At 38.9% G+C, this 19,040-nt stretch overlaps 1 protein-coding gene across 4 annotated transcripts in view; it reads left to right on the top strand.

Annotated features, from left to right (window-relative positions):
• LOC124163225 overlaps positions 1-19,040 on the top strand; it is a 794,093-nt gene that overhangs the window by 724,682 nt on the left and 50,371 nt on the right. For all 4 annotated transcript variants that reach the window (XM_046539977.1, XM_046539976.1, XM_046539974.1 and 1 more), the window contains one exon: positions 17,805-17,853. In XM_046539977.1, the coding sequence (XP_046395933.1) occupies positions 17,805-17,853 (49 nt within the window). The remainder of the gene's footprint in view (positions 1-17,804; positions 17,854-19,040) is intronic.

Below are 19,040 nucleotides of genomic sequence, written 5' to 3'. Positions count from 1 at the left end.
AACACCTACGTGCGAGCAATTAGTAACATATGTTTGCAACTCCTAAAATGTTAGTCAAGGAAACAACAATCTGCTTCGCCACATTTAAATATTTCAAATATTGACAGCGTGCGGAAATATACGGCATATAGTTTACTAGAGGTGGTTAATGTAAAAAACAAAGCATAATTAACGTAACTTGTTTTACTTATTTATTGCTGATCATATCACAAATAGCACTACAACGCACACAACATTTCACTTCACATTTCACGAGCTGTCTTTATGACACTTATTATCTGTACATTCTGAATCAACTGGTTCAATGAAAAGCTTGACTCACACTTAATTTAAAACACTATAACGTAACTCTAGTAAACAATGATAATCAGTTTTCCAATCACTCTGCACACACCAAAAGAATTTGCACTCGTTGACGTTCGAAAGAATTCTTCACATCTCACTTCCCACTCATACCTAATGATTTAGAATCAGTTGATGTTATTTCACATTACCATTACTTAGACAATGAAATAAATAGGCTGAAACAAGTTTTTAAACCAGAAATTGTAACATCAACAAACTTCCAATCTCACTCTCCACTATCACTCGTACCGTACCCAAAACAAAAACAACAGCGCAACGAAATACCCGGAATGTAAATGCCGAAAGCTCACGATAAAGTTACTAGAATAAGTAGTATAATCAAACACAAATTAAAAGCGCACAAACGAATGAAAATTTATAATCGTTTGCTGTATCCCTAAAGAACAACTGCTTCAAATATGAAACGTATATCCCCTTCGCAACAGCTAGTAGATACCTTTGATCGAAATGGTTAAACCAGTATGAAAGAAATAAATCATTTTGTCGTAGCTCATACACTCACAAATCACTTCACTTGTCGCTTCACTCTTTACTTCATCGTCTCTATGCAATCAATTCACTTAGGGGCGCATTGAATGTACTACAAATTGTGTTCACTTACACTAGAGGCACAAGTTCACTGCAAGTCGTAGCTTCCTCGCAGCTACGAAAAACTTTCAATTCCTGTCAACAATTACACTACATACGTTGCCTGCCTTACTTGAAGAATGGATTCTCGTATTCCATTTTGGCACAAATGCATAAAAACTCTATAACAGTATACAAATAAAACCGGAGTTCGATCATCCACAACGGTCCGCCATATTTAGTAGCTCCCTTGGACAAGGCCGGAGGGCGACTAAGAACCGGCTACTAAGATAATAGCATACTAAGCTTAGTAGCCCTTACTAACGATCTATGAATACCATTTTGCTAGTATGCTACTACTTAGAACGCTACTTGGGCGTTAGTAGCTTACTAAGGAAACTATGAATACGGCCGCATGGTATTAAATGAGACGTTTAACTTCGTGCGCAGTTACGCGAATGGGCGTAAAGGCTTGAAAAGCGACGGAGGCTTTATCTTTACAGAGATCGAAGTGTATCTGCGAATCGCCTGACAGGTATGCTACCTGTACATCTCCTTTACGACGCTGGTTGCATACGTTACCGGCAATTTTGATATTTGTGTGTTCGAATCTTGGGATAGCCTAATACCTGTCTCTCATGTATTTTAATAGCTCTCGTTTGGCTATTATGTATTAAAAGTTTTATGGGTTATGTATTAAAATTTTTACATTTAAAATGTCTCCCGAGTTGGTAAGGGAATCGTGTGATTCGGATGTAACTGATAGAAAAATCGTTGCATTCACTTCCAGGGCACCTGTGAATTAAAAACTAGTCTTATCTCCTCCTTCAATTCATCAATACACGTTTTTTGGAACTACCTGAACAGTAGATTTGTATTAGTGATGACTGAGCGTTGAGATGTCACTTAATGAGGGGCATTTTGTTTCAGTAATTGAAATAATTTTGCCATCGGTGAAAGTATATCATCATTTTATTTGTTCTTTCAAATAGTTGCCAAGTTTTTTCTTATTCTAAGTCACGCCTCTGGGGAAGTAATCATGATGAGTAGAAATTCTTTTCATCCATCTGAAATCTTTGTCATTAAGATGCTATGCTATCGTTGTCTTAGGTTTGTATCTGAATTTGGAAGACGAGAAACCAATGGTAAATACAGGTTCTGAGGTGTTCCTACACCCTAAAACCTCTTGTGTTTATGATTCTTGTATTCATCTGGGAGCCAATTAACAAATAAAATTTGAAAGCCATAGCGCTTACGCTAAATATTTCGCAAAGAGCGTTAATTTTTTATAATCTTAACGAAATTCTGAGGTATTAAAATTTGTAATTTTCCAATCACACTGTTGAAGTAACCAGTTTCAATTTTAGACGCATCCTGACACTGTATCTGTGATGATGATTTATGTTCCAGCATTTTATTATTGTCACCACAAACGTGTCTTGCATCCGGGGTTTACTGCATCTATTTATGCATAGTATTTAAAAATGTATTTTTTTTTCTTTCTCTTGATCTCAATTTTTAACATTGATTTTAGTGTCTTGGAGTGATTTGTCGGCCTTAAAGTATGGAGTACAACATTTTTGCCAAAGTTTCGCTAGATATTAATTACTTCATCGGGTATTTTTTTGTAAATAATGTGATGTTTTGTTTGAATATGAGTGAACAAATAATATTAATTGCAAAAAAGCCCCGATGAAGGTATAAAAATGTACCGAAACTTTTCCAAAAAATTTGCTCTTTATTTTTGTAGACTTACACTTCAAGGCACACCATTTATGCATCTGAGATTTGGGTGATCCATTAAAAATTACATTCATCTAAATTTAATTTTTAAGTAGTAATGATGACTTTCACACGGGGTATGTGGTTTTTCATTGATTCGTTAATTTCATTAAAAACTTCAGCAACACGGATGGCGTCAGCTCTTTAGAAATATGGAGGCTCTCGCGCTGTGATTTTGGTAGTTGCTGTCAAGGGTCGATGAACGTCCACCAAGCGTGATGGTGCATCCGATTCGTGAATAGAGCTCCGCTCTAAGCGATATTTCGATTCATTCGACTCGGGCGTGATCAAGTTCGAAGCAAGCTGACGCAACGCGACTGATGAATTGCGAGCTCCCTGCTTTCCCCCGCGACATATCGGTTTGGGAATGCCCGACGGAATTCATAAATCCACCCTCCAGGCATATATGGGACTTTTGATTAAGGGAGTCGCCTACTTTAAGACTAATGATACGATGTAACGAAGTAAAAGTAATCAGGTTGCTGTCAGCGATCACATCTTTGGTAATTTTTACTCTTAATCGATACATTTAAAAGAAAGTAATCTGATGACCAGAGATGTGATCTAACCAAGTAGGTAATAGTTATCGAATTACTGTTAGCGATTACGTCTTTGGTAATTTTTATTCGTAATCGATACATTTAAAAGAAATTAATTGTACCTAGTCCTCTCCAAATATCGTGCCAGCAATCGTTTTTGTATTCAACGGTGGAAATTTGAGTTCCACTCGCGCTGATGGAAAGGCGGTTACAGTACATTTACCTCATCCTCTGGCGAAAATTTTGGTCGAACATTTATCCACTGCTAAAGTACCGAAATAATGCATTTTAATTATTAATTTATGCAACGGCATTAACTAGTAATCAACATGCTGGGAATGAGAATATATTGACAGCGTTTGCATCATGTACAGAATCAAAATTAAAAGTAATTGTAATGATTGTGTCCCACTCGTCATTTGCGTCATTTTCTCGTCACCGTTTGTTACGTCACGTCATACAACTTCTTTGGTTTGGTATCCTGCCTGGTATGCACACCTCTTGACACTCTCAAAGGGAAAACACTCATTGGATTCTACACTTAACTATAAAAATCCTCTTGGTGCAAATCATTTTGCTAGTGTTTGCGCTCACACGGGTTTTTCGGTCTGCGCACGTGTGGACACACACAACGATCAATGTTTTGGAGCGGGGTATCACGCTGATCCCGTGCACGATAATACGGAAATCGTTTTTTCATTGTTAGCTGTCACACACTTAGACCATCTAAGGTCACACATGCCTGCTCAGAGTAAGGATGGGGGAGAGTGCGCTTTGGCTACTGCGCATGTAGTCAAGATCCCGCACTTACATCCCACACTTCCCGCACTTCTTCCCACAAGAAGAGTAAGGATTCCCGCACTTCTTCCCACGATTACGTGGTAACCATGTTGACCACAGAATCTGCTACTGTGCAGCCTGAAAGCGCCCTCTTCCCCAATTCTTACTCTGAGCATGCCTGCCATCATCATACCTGCTGTGATCCTTTGCCTTAAAATCCTGCCAAGAGTTCCACCTTCCAAGTTTACCACCTGTCTTCCATCCCTTACAACGACCTTCTAGTTACAGGTACTTTTCAACTCTCTACTGAATTATTTAAATTGCTCGCAACCAGTGGCGGCTCGTGAGTCAAATGCTAGGGGGGGCGCACTCCACCGGGGGGTCATAATTTTTTAATATTTCGTGTATTTTATTAAGTTTTTACGGCAATCTAGGAATTAAATTTTGTGATGCCATATGTTCCGTTTTTTTCAACAAAAATACCTAGTTCTCCTAATAAGGCTTGATTAATAAATACCAAATGCAGAAGACTCTCGGTCATACGGATCGGCTTAGTCCGGACTCTCGATTATACTGATCAATGATCTTGAAGAATAAAAATATATTTGCTGCGATATTATGCAAATACAAACGAAAATACGTTTTAGCGCCTACATTCTTCGTGCGGATATACCCGCAATACACTTCTGTTGTTCGCTTTGCAATCATAATGCGTTATTTGTCAAATCTATACAACATTTGCAATGATTTAGGTAACAATGACACTTATAACACCTGAGGAGGGAGGGGAGTGTCACAGACTTCCACTAGGCAAAAAACACTACTAGAATGCGCGCGCTTTGCTATTGCAGATGTACACTTTGATGGCGGTGTTCGCGTTGTTTCTTGAATACAGTATGATTTAAAATCAACAATTAAACATTTCTCACACATTTTTAACATAATCTGAAATACTCACATGCCTTTAGTTATATTGCAGAAGTCCATCCTTCTTTCCTTTTGTCCAGCAAAGTGATCAATTACAAGTTCGTTGAAATCAGCGCCGGACAACAATTTCTTTCCCATTGAACGCATGGCAAGGGCACTAGTCTATAAATAAACAAGGGACGACACAAAATAGGCCGACGAAAAATACGACCAAAAAGAACAAGGTGCCTGGACACAGAATTGTGACAATTTTTCCCTATATTTCCCTAAAAAAAACGAGCACTGTTGATTAATTCAAAATTGTCTTCTTGAATGTACACACAGCGCTAAGAAACTTCTTAATCGGCAATTACGCACAGTTAACTCCTCGAAAATGATGTCTGAACTCATTTCACTCCGTTCCTTCCGAGAGTCTTGCCGTTACTATAAGGACGACTCAAGGGAGATAGAAGTCGTGGTCAACTAATGCTGATTCAGCTGACGGACGAATTTAAGGTCAGCAAAGGCATTCAAACAAACAAGGACGTCACGGACCATCTCCTTGAGTCTAAGATTCATATGTGGCAAACACACGAGACGCCAACGGGTCGCATTTGGAATAACCATGTCTTCGAAATCATTGCCATGATATAATAGAATATAAATTCTAGATCGTAAAAGACGACGACTCTGAGCCACAGATAGGAGTTGTAAGGATCTCCGCACTGATATGAACTCTTCGAAGCCATTTAAATCAGACCGAAGTGGACATTTTCCGTCAGACAGCTACCGCTCTGCCGCTGAGGAATTAGGTGAACATGAACTAAAAAAACAAGGACGGCTAGAAAAATGATGAACCTACACACAAAGGGTCCGTTGTACGCGGCACTTCTTGACAGTCATTGAATGACTCTATTTAAAGTCACGTTTTACGGGTTAAATCATGTTTAATCCTTCACCCTATCACGCACGCGCCTATTTCTTAAATTATAAATCAGTGGGGAATGTTAACTGATTTTTTCTAATACTGCAGGTCTTTTGATAAATTTATCTGAAAAATAGGTACCGCATTTCTAAACATCGGGAAGATATGAATACATTGTTCAGGCCTAAACATTATAATATTAGTTTCCCCAAGGTTCTTGAAATCCGTAATCATAATAGAACTGTGGCAAATACTCGAGAATGGTTTTCCTACATCAATACGGCCTTTAACTGGTTGGATTTTATGTGTTCCGGAATTCAAACACCAAAAAACGCAAGCATAATGGGATAATTTATTTTCTGTAGCAATACCTACCAGTAATTAAAAATTAAAATCGTATAACTACACCCAGTACAGTGATCATTCTGATTCCGTACGTCCCTTTTCTGTGGCAGCACCAAGTAGACGCCAGATTATACGCCCGCCGGCCTGCGCAGCGATGTCAACTCACACGTCGCTCTGCGCATTTTCGGACGACGTCCCAAGACTTCCATAAGACACAACGTTAGACGCGTCATAGCACCAGCGGCCCCCACCACTACCACTCTCCATATGACTGCATGGGGATGGATTGGGACGTTCTGGCCAGCGCCCCACGGCTACAAATACGAACTTCTCGCGCTATTTCTTTTCGTGTTTTTCCAACACTTTCGATGTATGGGACTGAAAAAACACTTTGATTAATCAGATGTATAATTATAAATTAATAGATTTTTATTATTTTTACTTTTTCAAATATTTGGGAGGGGCGGCGTCCGAGAGTCCTTATGGGCAAACCGCCACTGCTCGCAACTTCAAGTCTGAGGGAAGAACTACACTTAACTATTCCAGTTGACTTGCTCGATTTCAAATGCAGAATAAAATTATTTTACAGAAACTGTGAATGCATTAGGTCACTCCATCATTCTAGAAAGGTAGGTATATGAAATTGATTACAATGAATTTAACCCCCTTCCAATTCGATTAATTTTCCGAATATCGTTCTCCTATTTTATATTTATTTTTTCTGTGGTTCTTTTTCGAATGGTAGCTAATGAAATGATATTTTGTAATTTGTAATCAATGTAGAACCGTGAAATAAAATGTGATTATTAAACATGGAGCTATCACAGCTATCGCTACTCGAATAAAATCATTTTAATCCTTCCAATGCATCATGTTTCATGAAATATGAATTATTTATGTGTACTATTTATGTTTTAACAATTTTAAGCTTTCAAAATAATTATATTGTTCCTCTAAATAGTGCTAAAATTAATAAAATCCGATGACGAGATACACTCGACATTGCGCTGTTTGGCGTCGAAAGTTCATGACGAGCTAGACTCGTCATTACAGCGCAAAGGGGTTAATGCTGGCTACCTTCTTGTCGAATATACATGTCGGTACTCTCGCAAACCATCTCCGAGTTATGCCTAAAGGCTGGGACACAATCAACGCTAACGTGAAACGGTATACGGGATCCGGGAGAACGTGAGACGGGGAACGCCACCGTGCGGTCACAATTGACGTTCCCGTGGCCGGAAAGAAAATTGACGAACGCCCGCGCAGTGGTTTTGTTTGTGGTCTTCAGTCTTTGCGTTTGTGTATAAGAATAGTTTTGAAGAATCTCCGAAATCGACGAGGATAGTATGCACGTAAATTAAATTAATTAATGGCTTACCTTAACTGACTTCTCTTCAGCTCACGTTGCACGACAACAACAACTGCTATATTTAGTAATGGGCGCCAACAATGCTGTATCGCTGTGATTGGCTTTCCGTGTACGGGACACGGGAAGAGATGAAAGTTGCCCATCTCTCGTGTTTACGTACTCTCCATAAACGGTGGTTGTGTCCCTTCCATAAGCTTTCCCTTCCGCCATATTTTTACCGATTCCCATTAACGGCTCGCGTCTCACGGTAGCGTTCATTTTGTCCCGGCCTTAAGCCTTTCTTGCCCGCTTCGCCTTAGAAAGCAACGTAGATAGCTCTTCGCCGTTTCACTCGTATTTGCAATCGCAATATTTTAACAGCCTCGGGACCGTGATCATAAATCACCGCTCGAGATAGCTTTTGGCGTGGGTCGAACTTCGTTCCGGAGAAGTTGGGTCGCCCGGAACAGAGCCCAATGAAGATAATGATCTGGCAAAGCTCCGGTAACTTTTTGACTGGTGGCGGTGAGAGTAAATGGCTTGCCGTTAACTTCGCTCTGCCTCTTGGGACCTCGTCTCGTTTCGACATGACTCGTCTGAAAGATTCATGCCCGAATATTTTACATTAGACGATTGTCAAGTCTAACGCTGGAATCGTTGTCGCTCCGCGCGCATTAAAATCAGATTTTAAAATCGTCAATCGCGGCGCTAGCAGTCATATGTATCCACTTTGCATCAGGATACGCGTGGCAGTAATATGTACCTGAGCTAATTAATCATATAAACCACACATTTAACGCATGATGTGAGATATTGTCGAGTAAAAAAGACCACTTCCGTTACGGTTAATGGCGAAAGTCTCACTGAACGAGTAATAAATGCCTCGTAGCGCTGCCTATTAATATGCGCGCGAATCGGCAACGCTTAGCACCCATGTTTCTGGGCGTCCTCTTTAATTGAGTCTCCAAGAGGACTCCATGTTTAATGGAATCTTCTTGGCAAGATGACTGCATAGAGGAGGCCCAATTCCATCCCATAGAAGGATGATTTCTGTTTCACTTCGGTTGCATTTTAATCGGTTTTCAAAAATGTCCGCGACGCGGTGATGAGTGCAATACGGTCCACTTTTTTTTCTCAATATTTTGCAGTATAATAATGTTTGTGATTGAGAGGAAGAGCATTGAAAAGTTATGAATTCGAAAAATCACATATTTATTTGCATAAATTTCGGTATATATTCCTAATTGTACCTTATTACTCCGTGAAACTCGGATGAATCTGTCCGTCAGCGTCGCGAGTGGCGACTTTTGTAAACCCATTTAAATGCGCTGTTTGTGGCAGCACATTTAGAGGCCGACTTGAGGATCCTCTTCTGTAGTATTCGTGCCTCTTGGATTCGTGCTAGAGGACTACAAAGAGTCTCACCAATTTTTGGGATGAAACGTGTCATTGATACCATCTGGTGTTCATGCATAATTTAGGGAAGAACTTAACCACAACGCCTCAATCTTTATGTTTTTTTTTGTGTGACGCAATCGGTTAAAAATCTCTATGAAATTTTGGTCACATACCTACCCCAAGTCTTCACCACTGAGCTCTATCCCACCTTCGATAATTCCATGTGTTCAATCTGCTTGAGCATACATGTCTCTATCTTGTCTTCGGAAAGTGTGAAATTGCTTTCAGCCACCTTTAGTTGTGTGTGTTTTAGTGGAAAGGCTATGGAATATTTTCTGTTTGAATCGTAACCTGATTATTTCGCTTGAAGGGTCACAAGGTGCAGTGCAGACTGTATTTACAGTCCATGTGCATTGGGGATCATTCCATATTTATATAATTTGTGATAAAGTGTTTACAGAATAATTTCCGTGTCGGTATCTAAATTTATAAAAAGAAATCTTTTTATCATTTTTTGCGATTGTTCTGAGCTTTCTGATATCATTGTCGGTTTGTGATTTTTCGAAAGAGATAGGTTTGGCGCGATATTTTGATGTTATTTTTAAATATTTACAGAAATAAAAAAAGAGTTCCCGTTCCTGATCCGGAGGATTTAGTCTCCACTCATCTGTGAAAACTCTGATAAACTTCCACGTACGACAATGCCTGTCTAAGCATTTACTGTGATGAATAAATGAAAAAAAACAACAATAATCTATCTATTGATCGAGTTAGCTGATAAGTTTTCTGTCCAGATAAGTTTCGGTTTGCGCAATAGAGTGATAATGGGAGTGAGGGATGGGGAATCGAAAGATTGTTTTGTATCCAAAGTGATGGATATATTTCGCGATGTGAAAGGAGAAAAATTCGCGTCTGTGCTCATTCGCAAATGTGGGAACAAAGTATTCAGGAGTGTAAGTTGGTCGATATTTTCTCGTGTTTAACCTGGTGATCCAGATCAAGAGTGTCAAATAAGGTGATGAAAGAGGTTTCGTTTTCTCTAAGGGATCTTCGCCTCACAACAGTGCCCGGATAGAAGTGATAGAATTTAAGATGTGGAGTATTGCTGTGATTTCGTGGATAACACTGTTACTTCTGTGCGGTAACTTCATCTTATCAAGTTCAACAGATTCAGGCTTCAATTGGTGGAAGTTAGACATATTTAAATAAATAAAAGATCGTCAAGATTTATCTTGTGGAAAAGTGCTACGATCTTTTATTTATATAAAAATTCATCTTATTAACCTATCTCGTTTGCCAATTGTTGCCGAGAAAGTATTTTTAAATAGAGTTTAACAATTTATTTCCTTATTGCGAGCCGCGAAAGTCTATTTATCCCGCTGCATAAATCTGACGAGTTCAGTATACCTATGTCGAACTTTGAAGACGGGCATATCGAACGCGTATCCTGGATACTGGAAATCGTAGATGGATTTAAATAAAGCATCACTCTGTTGATTTGTGAGTTCATTAGATGGATTATCGGGAAGATATTTTTGCGTCCATAAGTTTTGTCTCTCGAAGGCTCAAGTATTTTTTGACTTTCAAACCGGTGCCTTTTAACTCTTTTAAGTTCATTGATGTTGCAGTTTTTATTGCGGAGAAATGAAGATTACGTGTGACTGCTTTAATGCTTCTCGTGCTTCAGAAATCATTCGTTCGGTTAAATTTACGGTGGAAACTAAGAAATCGTTTGTATTCATCGCGGCGTCCTTTCTTTATTGGAAGCGTTTCCTCGAAAGAAAGACTCAATTTTTTCGCGTTATCATCGAGTGTGTTAATTTTGATTGATTTATTTGGTGTGTATATCTTCCTTTCGCTGTCATGCTCTAAATCTTCCGCTAATTCGCTCGAAAAATATCGGGACTCCTCCATTGGCTGGAACTTTGACCCGGCCTGACGGCAATAAAGTCCCCGGCTTGCATTATAATCCCTTTTCTTAAAAACTGATATCCGAGGCTGTCCCGCTTCGATTTGGACTCGGCCGGAAGGCGACCCAGTCTTCTGTATCAGTGCGCTCGGCGATGCATGACGGAGTTCGACGACCGGAGGCCTCGATTCGATTTTTTAATGTTGTGCATCTCCCCGGGATAATATTTGCGAATTGGCCCACGTGTTCGAAGTGTCAAGTGGTTGTTTGAAGTCTCCTTTTGGATAAAAAGAAAAGAAAGTGTCAGTGTAATTTCCAGTCTAGCAGTGTTGTGGAAATGCTGAAAAGACTCCGTAAGAGATTCAAGGTTGTGTATTTTATATGCAAAAGTCTCTTCATTGAAGATGTTTAGGACCTTAAGAAGATGTATTGCTCCCTTCCCACCGGATTGCGAACACACATTCACAATCTCCGTCGCTTGGCGACACCAACTTCCAATAATTATCGCGCAAACAGGAAAAAAACACATTAAAAAGTGATCGATATTATTCGCGATTTTGCGCGTCGTTTAGATTTTCGCTTTAAAGAAGTTGCTAGTTAATTTTCCGGCGGGTGGTCCTAGTTTTATTTTCAAATTGGCGATCTTTCCATATTTCTATAGATTGTGGTTAAGTGTTTACAAAACGCATTTCGTATTTTTTCGTGACGAATTGCTCATTTAAAACCTCCGTCATCATGTCGAAATTTTCACGTCATGTAGAGTAGACCTATTGAGCACGTTTACCTATATGTTACATGTAGAAGTTTTATTTTCAAGAACACGGTGAGGTAAGGTGTTGGGGTAAGATATTTAAGGTGTATTCAAATTTTTATCCGAGCCTGCTCTGTTGAAAATTTCAAGATGATTTTTTAAGTTTTCAAAAGATTGATTCGTCAAGAGAATTAATTCCGGTCGGATGGGAGTGTTGTTTTTATCGTAAGTGTTCACGCGAAAAGTCCGCCTCATGGAGTGATACACTTTCGTTACTTTTCGTTGTTTTCTGTCGCTTAATTATCAAAAAGATGCATTTGAATCCTGTTTTACGCAGAGAAATGAGCAGCTGTCCCTTTGTACGAGATCCTGTATCAAGCCAATGATAGGATATACTTCCTAGTATGATGATAGTCTTCTCGCATTGTGTGAAATAGAAAGAGCATGCTTGCTAGTTGGGTCGAAGGAAAATCAAAATCTGTTCTCCATGTTCACCAAGAGTTGGCGACAGCGAAAAAACTCCACTAGTTGATAGAACTGATATGACTTGAGGAAATCGTCAAATACATTGGGGAACCTTCATAACCCTCTGTTTTGAAATATTTTCGTCGATTTTTTTCATTTTTGCGTTCTACTGTGCCGATTGCTGTGTTGATGACAATACAGGGTGTCCCATTTATCTTGACAATCCGAAATAACTTTTTGCCCAGATGCAAATTCAAAAATGTGTCAAGCAAATATTCATTAGCCGTCAGGGGGGCATTAATTAGCATGGTTGCCTTCCTTGTAGCTTTGTTATTTACAAATATATGAACTGTGTATGTCTTTTTTAAATGGCACCCTAGAGGTGGACGCGGTTGTGGTCCCGGGCTCAAAGTGACTTTTGTGTTATGTTTTGACTTGCTTGTCATTTGTTTACTGCGAACTCCAGTGAGTGGAGGAGTTTCTTATGCTTTCAAAACGCTCTGTTTATGTTAATGGTCCACTGTGCTATATTTTTGAATAAGTCTTTATGAGAGGAAATGAAATGCCGAATAAAAAATATAGGGTGTCATTTAAAAAAGACATACCGCTGTTCATATCTTTGTAAATAACAAAGCTACAAGGAAGGCAATCATGCTGATTAATGTCCCCCTGACGGCTAATGAACATTTGCTAGACACATTTTTGAATTTGCATCTGGACAGAAAGTTGTTTCGGGTGGACAAGATAAATGGGACACCCTGTATATGTCGCTATCACTATCTTGACCACGAATACTACCATAATGGATTCTCCAGTCGGCTTCTAAATATGTTGTCACCATTGGTTGTAACTCATAACGCTTTAAAATGGGTTTACTGATCAACGTGAGCTGAGCGAGCGATCCGACTTCCATGTGTTTCAAATGGGAATAATGAGCCAAATTCGTACGAAATAATGGTGAATTTTGGGGTGGAAAACATTTTTATGGGATACAAGTCGTACCTACGACGATGACTTCGACGTAAACATGCTATCAGTAGTGCTGGCAAAACCGTCCTTATCACCACGGCAATCGACGCGGTAGAACTAGAAAAAAATATGTAAAAAAACGTCGTAATAACACCGCGGTGATTTTTTTTTTCGCACATTATTTCGATCGATGTTGAAGAACCGGGTGGTTATATTTCCTCTTTTTCCTTCATATTTAGCAAGTATTCTGCTTTTTCTGACGGCTGGTGTTCAAAGCGCTTCGTATATGATTCTATTCGTGCTGTGAGCGTTCCTGCCTTGGGAATCGTGGTGACGGAAAAAAGCATGTGGAAGGATGCAGTCGTCGCTAAGCTTTTAATCTGAGCAGCGCTGTCCGGCGTGTCGGTGATTGTGCGTCATCGTGTCATGCGATACCGCTGGAAATGTTTTGATCGAGCCGCCCCGTTTCCTGAAAAAAAAGCGAGTGCTGTGATGGCGGCCAACCGAACTCTCGGTGGTCGTCAAACCATGCGTTAGTTTTTCTCGCCTCTGGGCCCAAATATTTTTCTTTTCATATAAGGTATCCTCGTCGACATAATCAGTCGAAGTAGAATTTAAGCTTTCCTCGGCGCATAGTTCGAAGGTTAAAAGAGTGCCAACCGCCATTTCTAGTGTTTTGAGATGTTCAAGTTTTAAAGTTCGGTTGAACCCATAAATGTTTGTAATAATTCAAAGACCAATCTCAAAAAATTAGTATTAAGTCTATACATTTAAAAGTCACATAATAAGTTTAAACCTAGCTAAATTGATATGGCTAATGCATTATTTTTGCCTATCCGTTTTGGCCGAAAATGATTATTGGCACTCTTTTAACCTTAAATCCTCGGGTTTCCCACCGGGTGTGTTTTGAGTAATTGGTGCCAACGTTTCGAAGGCTGAGTCTGCCATCATTTTCAGGGGTAGAATGTGGAGCCAAATTCTTGTCAGTATTTTGTTAATTTATTTATATCCTTGATTGGTTCTTTCTCGATTGTTGTTTTCATATATAGCGATTGGTTATGATGTTCCACGTATTGCTTAGTTGACGGTTTAATGAGTCGAAGTTTGGTTGTACTGAGCAGTGATAGATTGTGGGAGTAAATTTTCTGTGGAAAATATTGTCAAAGTAAAGGCGAGTTGGCGCAGGCAAAGGATAGGCCCCAACCCTGGTAGTTAAAACTTAAAATTCACACGCCATGAGTTTATTATGGGTGAGTTCTACCCTCACAATGTCCAAATCAACCTTCGGGTTGAATCAATGAGTTGTTTTGGGTACATTTCTACAATGTAAAAGTGCTGGTCGTGTCGCTATTTATTTCATTGTAGTACACGAACGCTTATTTAATATTTTCTCATTACGTTGATCAAAAAGCCTCTGTTGCGTTTTATTCGTGTTGTAGTCGCACTTCTGGATATTTATGTATCTATTTTGTGGCCACATTAAAAGCTTTAATTCATGCAAGAGTTTTTGGGGATGAATTTTGAAAATCATTTCGGAATGTTTTCCGCAGATGCCCCAATTATTCATGCATGCAAAACCACAGACCGCAGTTGAGCATAATGTTGAGTTCCGAATCGTCCTCTAGTGCACAAAGTCGTAATTGAGGCCATTAATTTATTTCAAATCGCCGATGGGGTATATTTTTGTTTTTCTTTTTTCGTTGGAGTGACTAATAGTTATCGCTTGGGCTTAATTTTAATCGTCGTGGATGTGCCATTTTTTTATTTGTATCGCCAGCCATTTTCTGCCCTAATATTCGTAACTGGTTGAATTGGTTAATTGCTTTCAGTTTTTTAGCTCTTGTATCTCATTCCAGAACTGTTATCTTTGTTTCATGCTCTAATCGGTGTTTATTTTTTGGGTCTCAGGCAGCCGATGGTGTAGTAATTTTAGGCAGGCGCGAAAAATGAAGCAATTTGTGATCTAAATTGTCCAATTTTTTCATCTTAATGACTTGCTCACTCGATGCGTGGACATTAATCGTGTATCCACGCGATCATCTTCGAATTTGTATCGTATTTGCCCCCGTATTTTTTTCGAATGCGTGAATAACTCAAGGTTCACCCAACAACCCGCAATAAAGTCAAAGAGAAGCGAGAGCACGCGCGATTGCTACTCATTAACCGTGAGCTGAGTCCAATATCGAAACCCCAACCTCTCCATGTCGCGCAGTATACGATGCGTAATCGGCTGCAATAAGTTCATCGACAAAAATCGAGTCGAATCCATGGACTCGTTTGCCAAATGTTTTTAAACGCCGTTCTAATTATTTCAAGGAGGCTGAAATTTTGAAAGTTTATGATACATACCAGTGCGAGAAGAATCGGAATCCAATGATAGACATGGGTTGAGAGCCTCAAGATTAAATACCAGTAATAGCGTTTGCATGAGGAGAACAATTTGCTATTATTATGATCTGTGGAAGTCAGCAAATGATACATTTTGTGTATCGATTTCAATATATTTCATGAATGTTAGATTAGCAGGGAAGTGATAGGAAGAGAATGGGATTTATAAATAGAATTAAAGGGAGTAGATCTAATGAAGTAATGCTTTTCCGGCGAATCCATTGCGTGAAGTCTTTTAGGGATTTCTACCGGTTTAAATTCTCAATAAGACTTTAAAAAATTAATTAATTTTAATTTCGATAAATCTCAACTTTTATTGTTCAGTCAAAATTATTCTTTCGCCTTGATAATGGAAATCCTAAGAAGACTTCACGGAGTAGTAGATCTATTATTGTGAATTGAAAAAGGGAAGTTCAATTGGTAAGGGAGACTTACCGGGGCGATTAGCCTAACGCTCCACGTTAACCTACATTAACTGGGAAAATAATCAAATGAATAAGTGGCACAATGATTCTATTCTGATCAATGTGATTCTGGACAAATTATGGAAAACGAGTCAACTCATTTGAAATCATTCTGGTCGTTTAAAATACTACGTAAATTGGCATTTACTGGAAAATTCCCACACATTTTGTATTATCTTCTAATGGTACCTTCATTAATGGATTTCATCTGGAAGATAATACAACGTTTTGAAACCAGTCGTAAAGTGAAACTAAAATATTTGTGGAGAATTGCTACTAACTTTAAATCTATTAATATGTTAGAATTCCAACGTGTTAAGTAAAAAACGTTGCTACATGTGTTGAAATATTCCTAACTGGATCCTTTATCGATTGTTGTCCTGAAGAGACCCAATCATGTTTCCATGAAGCTGCGCAAGCGTGCAGAATTGAAGGACAGCATGACAGTGACCTCAACCTTCACCCCATGTGACGTTGAAGTACCTGTTGCTGGCTTTGCTTACTATCGGTGCATGAAGGTCACCATGCGTTCCTCATTCAGCGTTTCACGGGGATTTACCTCTGATTAATTAATGTGTTGGTGTCCTGGCAATAATGGTGAAACTTTCTTCGTTACAAAAAGTCGTATATATCTCCGTATTAAGCCACTTTAGCGATTTTTTCATCCCCTCTTACTTTTAACGATCCCACAGGGCTCTCAACTTAGTGAATCTTTTTTTAATTGCACCCGTTTCTTTTTCTCAATTCTGTTCAAGGGCGTTCATAACCCCCCCCCCCCCCCGTACTCAATTACAGGCACTCGCTGTTAACTTCGCTGGCGAGCGTAATCTTGCTGTAAGCTTCTTGGTTAAACATTTCACGTCGTCATAATTGCTTTAATTGCAGCAACCCTCTGTTTGAATATGAAATTGTGGGTAACACGAAAGGCTCTTGTTTCTTTCGTTAGCGGACTTTTTTCTCATCGTTCACTTTCGTCCGAATTTTAGTTCCATTTTCTGTGTTGCGTTTTTGTTTGTTGTTCAGGAAGAGTTTTTTAAGGGAGTGTGGAATGTTCCTGTTTGCTTATTACCCGCGTTCGTTCTCATCCGTTGATGCTATGGACTCAGAGAGTTTCAGATTCTCTGTTGCCATGCTCTGTGTTTTGTACAATTTACCTGCTCTCAAACAATTTTTAGCACACGTGGTAATTAGAAGGACAGAATATGAACAATCAGAATGGATTCAAACCATGTTTGAATGTAGTACACTTTAGCAAATTATTTTGGAATGATGTCATGTTAACATAATATAAAAAATTAATTAATTAATAATTAATTAACATAATACATAACATATAACATTGACGAATAATTATCGAAAGGGACAATTGCTTTTTTGTTGGCTTATTTTCGATCTTAATCTCTTCTTCATTGCAATTTTCTTTCCCTTTTTCGGTGCTCATGTACCAATCCCCCACGAGTTGTTTTCCCAGACTTTGATCGATATCTGTCACGTGTATTTCGATCTTCAATGGACGTTAACCATATTGGACATTTGTAAATGGACGAAAGGTTATTGGAAGCACGTCTTCAAATTTCATTCTCATTTTCTTAACTCGTTGCATTGTGTGAGGTCTCCCGGCTATAAGCGTTATCTCGCGTTAGATTACAAAGCGCCTCTTCTCAATGGCCTCACGTTCTCGATCTGCGTTTCTTTATCTCTTCCTCCAGATGGGGTTGCGGTAGCACTTACGAGCCGTTACTATATAGCGTGGTACAATAGAATCCTTATCTCGATGTATATCGAGTGTCATGTGCTTCGGTTAATTCAATTAGTGATAAAATAGTTTGATAAGCGGTTATAATAGACGAGTTTACTGATCTTTAATGTATTTAATATCTCTCTTTTTATCTTTTTTTATAGCTACCTGTCGCAGACCCGTTCTTGGAGAAGGTCAGCTTATCGGATCTCGGTGAGTAAACTTCACTTTTTTTATGATTTGCTGATTCGTCCCTCGTACCCAAATCTGTGGTTTTTTGGTACTTTTTTATCGCATGCCTCTCACTGCGAATTATGCGAGGAAGCATTGTAATTAGTTTGTATTAATATTGGGAATGTTCGCTCTGTTGACGTTTTCGCTTGAATACATTTATTCGGCGCAACTGTGTGGCTAAAGGTTTTAGGCTTCACTCAAAGGCATTTCTCCATTATTTTAGTGAAAAATTATATTTTTTTGTTTCATGTTGATGGAGTACATGATGGAGACTATGATTGTAGTTATTTATTGTATTACTTAATGTCGAAATATGAAATATTCGGGTCCTATTTAAGGAGGTGTTTTTACGTTTGAAATTTCAGCTCTTAATGGTTGAAGAGTCAGTCCCGCTGATAACCAATCTGTTTTCATGGCTGGAGCATTATGATAGCAGTTTATGTTTCAATTTAAATCGGTCGATAAGAACCTCGTCTGCAAGTGGACAGTCCCCGGATTATCGTTCAAGTGGCTGATAGTTAGACTAGTTACACTATAGGAATTTCAATCTAAATGATTTTTCTATGAAAGAAGAGTATGCCCATGCAGGAAAATCTTTATTCCTTTGTGGGTATTTTTTTTACTCCCAGATTTACGTTCGTAAGAATGATAACAAAGGAGATGTCAGCCTTTGTCATTGTTTAGAGTGCATTTGGAGTTCGCAGCAGTTGCAAGGAGGCCCCTGCAACCTCTAAGCAGGCACCAAACGCTCCATAGAGAAAAGATGATGCTGGATGATGAAATGAAGGACCTAAAACCATCACATATGAAGAATGGAATGAAAGGCTGCTTTGTGTGCAGAGTCCATGACAAAATGTAAAGCTGATAAAGAAGTTTAAATGTCCGTAAATAGAAGCTTTAATGGCATGAGGCTCTGATGAAAAGAGAATAGTGCAATGTGATTTTAATTCTTACTTTCTCCCCACTTGGACAACCATAGTACGTGGCACACTTATCATATTAAGTAAGACAGCTTTAAATGTGACTTTACACGAGAGCTTAAGTACTTGAGAATTCTGATATAATTACCAAATACCCAAGTTTTCCCAGAGTTCATCACTCGCACCCTTTAGTGACTTATTCCCTGATACACAACCTCCTATTCATTCTTACTTTTCTTAATTACT

This window comes from Ischnura elegans, chromosome 8 (genome assembly GCF_921293095.1).
Source record: "Ischnura elegans chromosome 8, ioIscEleg1.1, whole genome shotgun sequence".
NCBI classification, from domain to species: Eukaryota; Metazoa; Arthropoda; class Insecta; order Odonata; family Coenagrionidae; genus Ischnura; species Ischnura elegans.
This window is presented reverse-complemented; position numbering and strand designations above follow the sequence as displayed.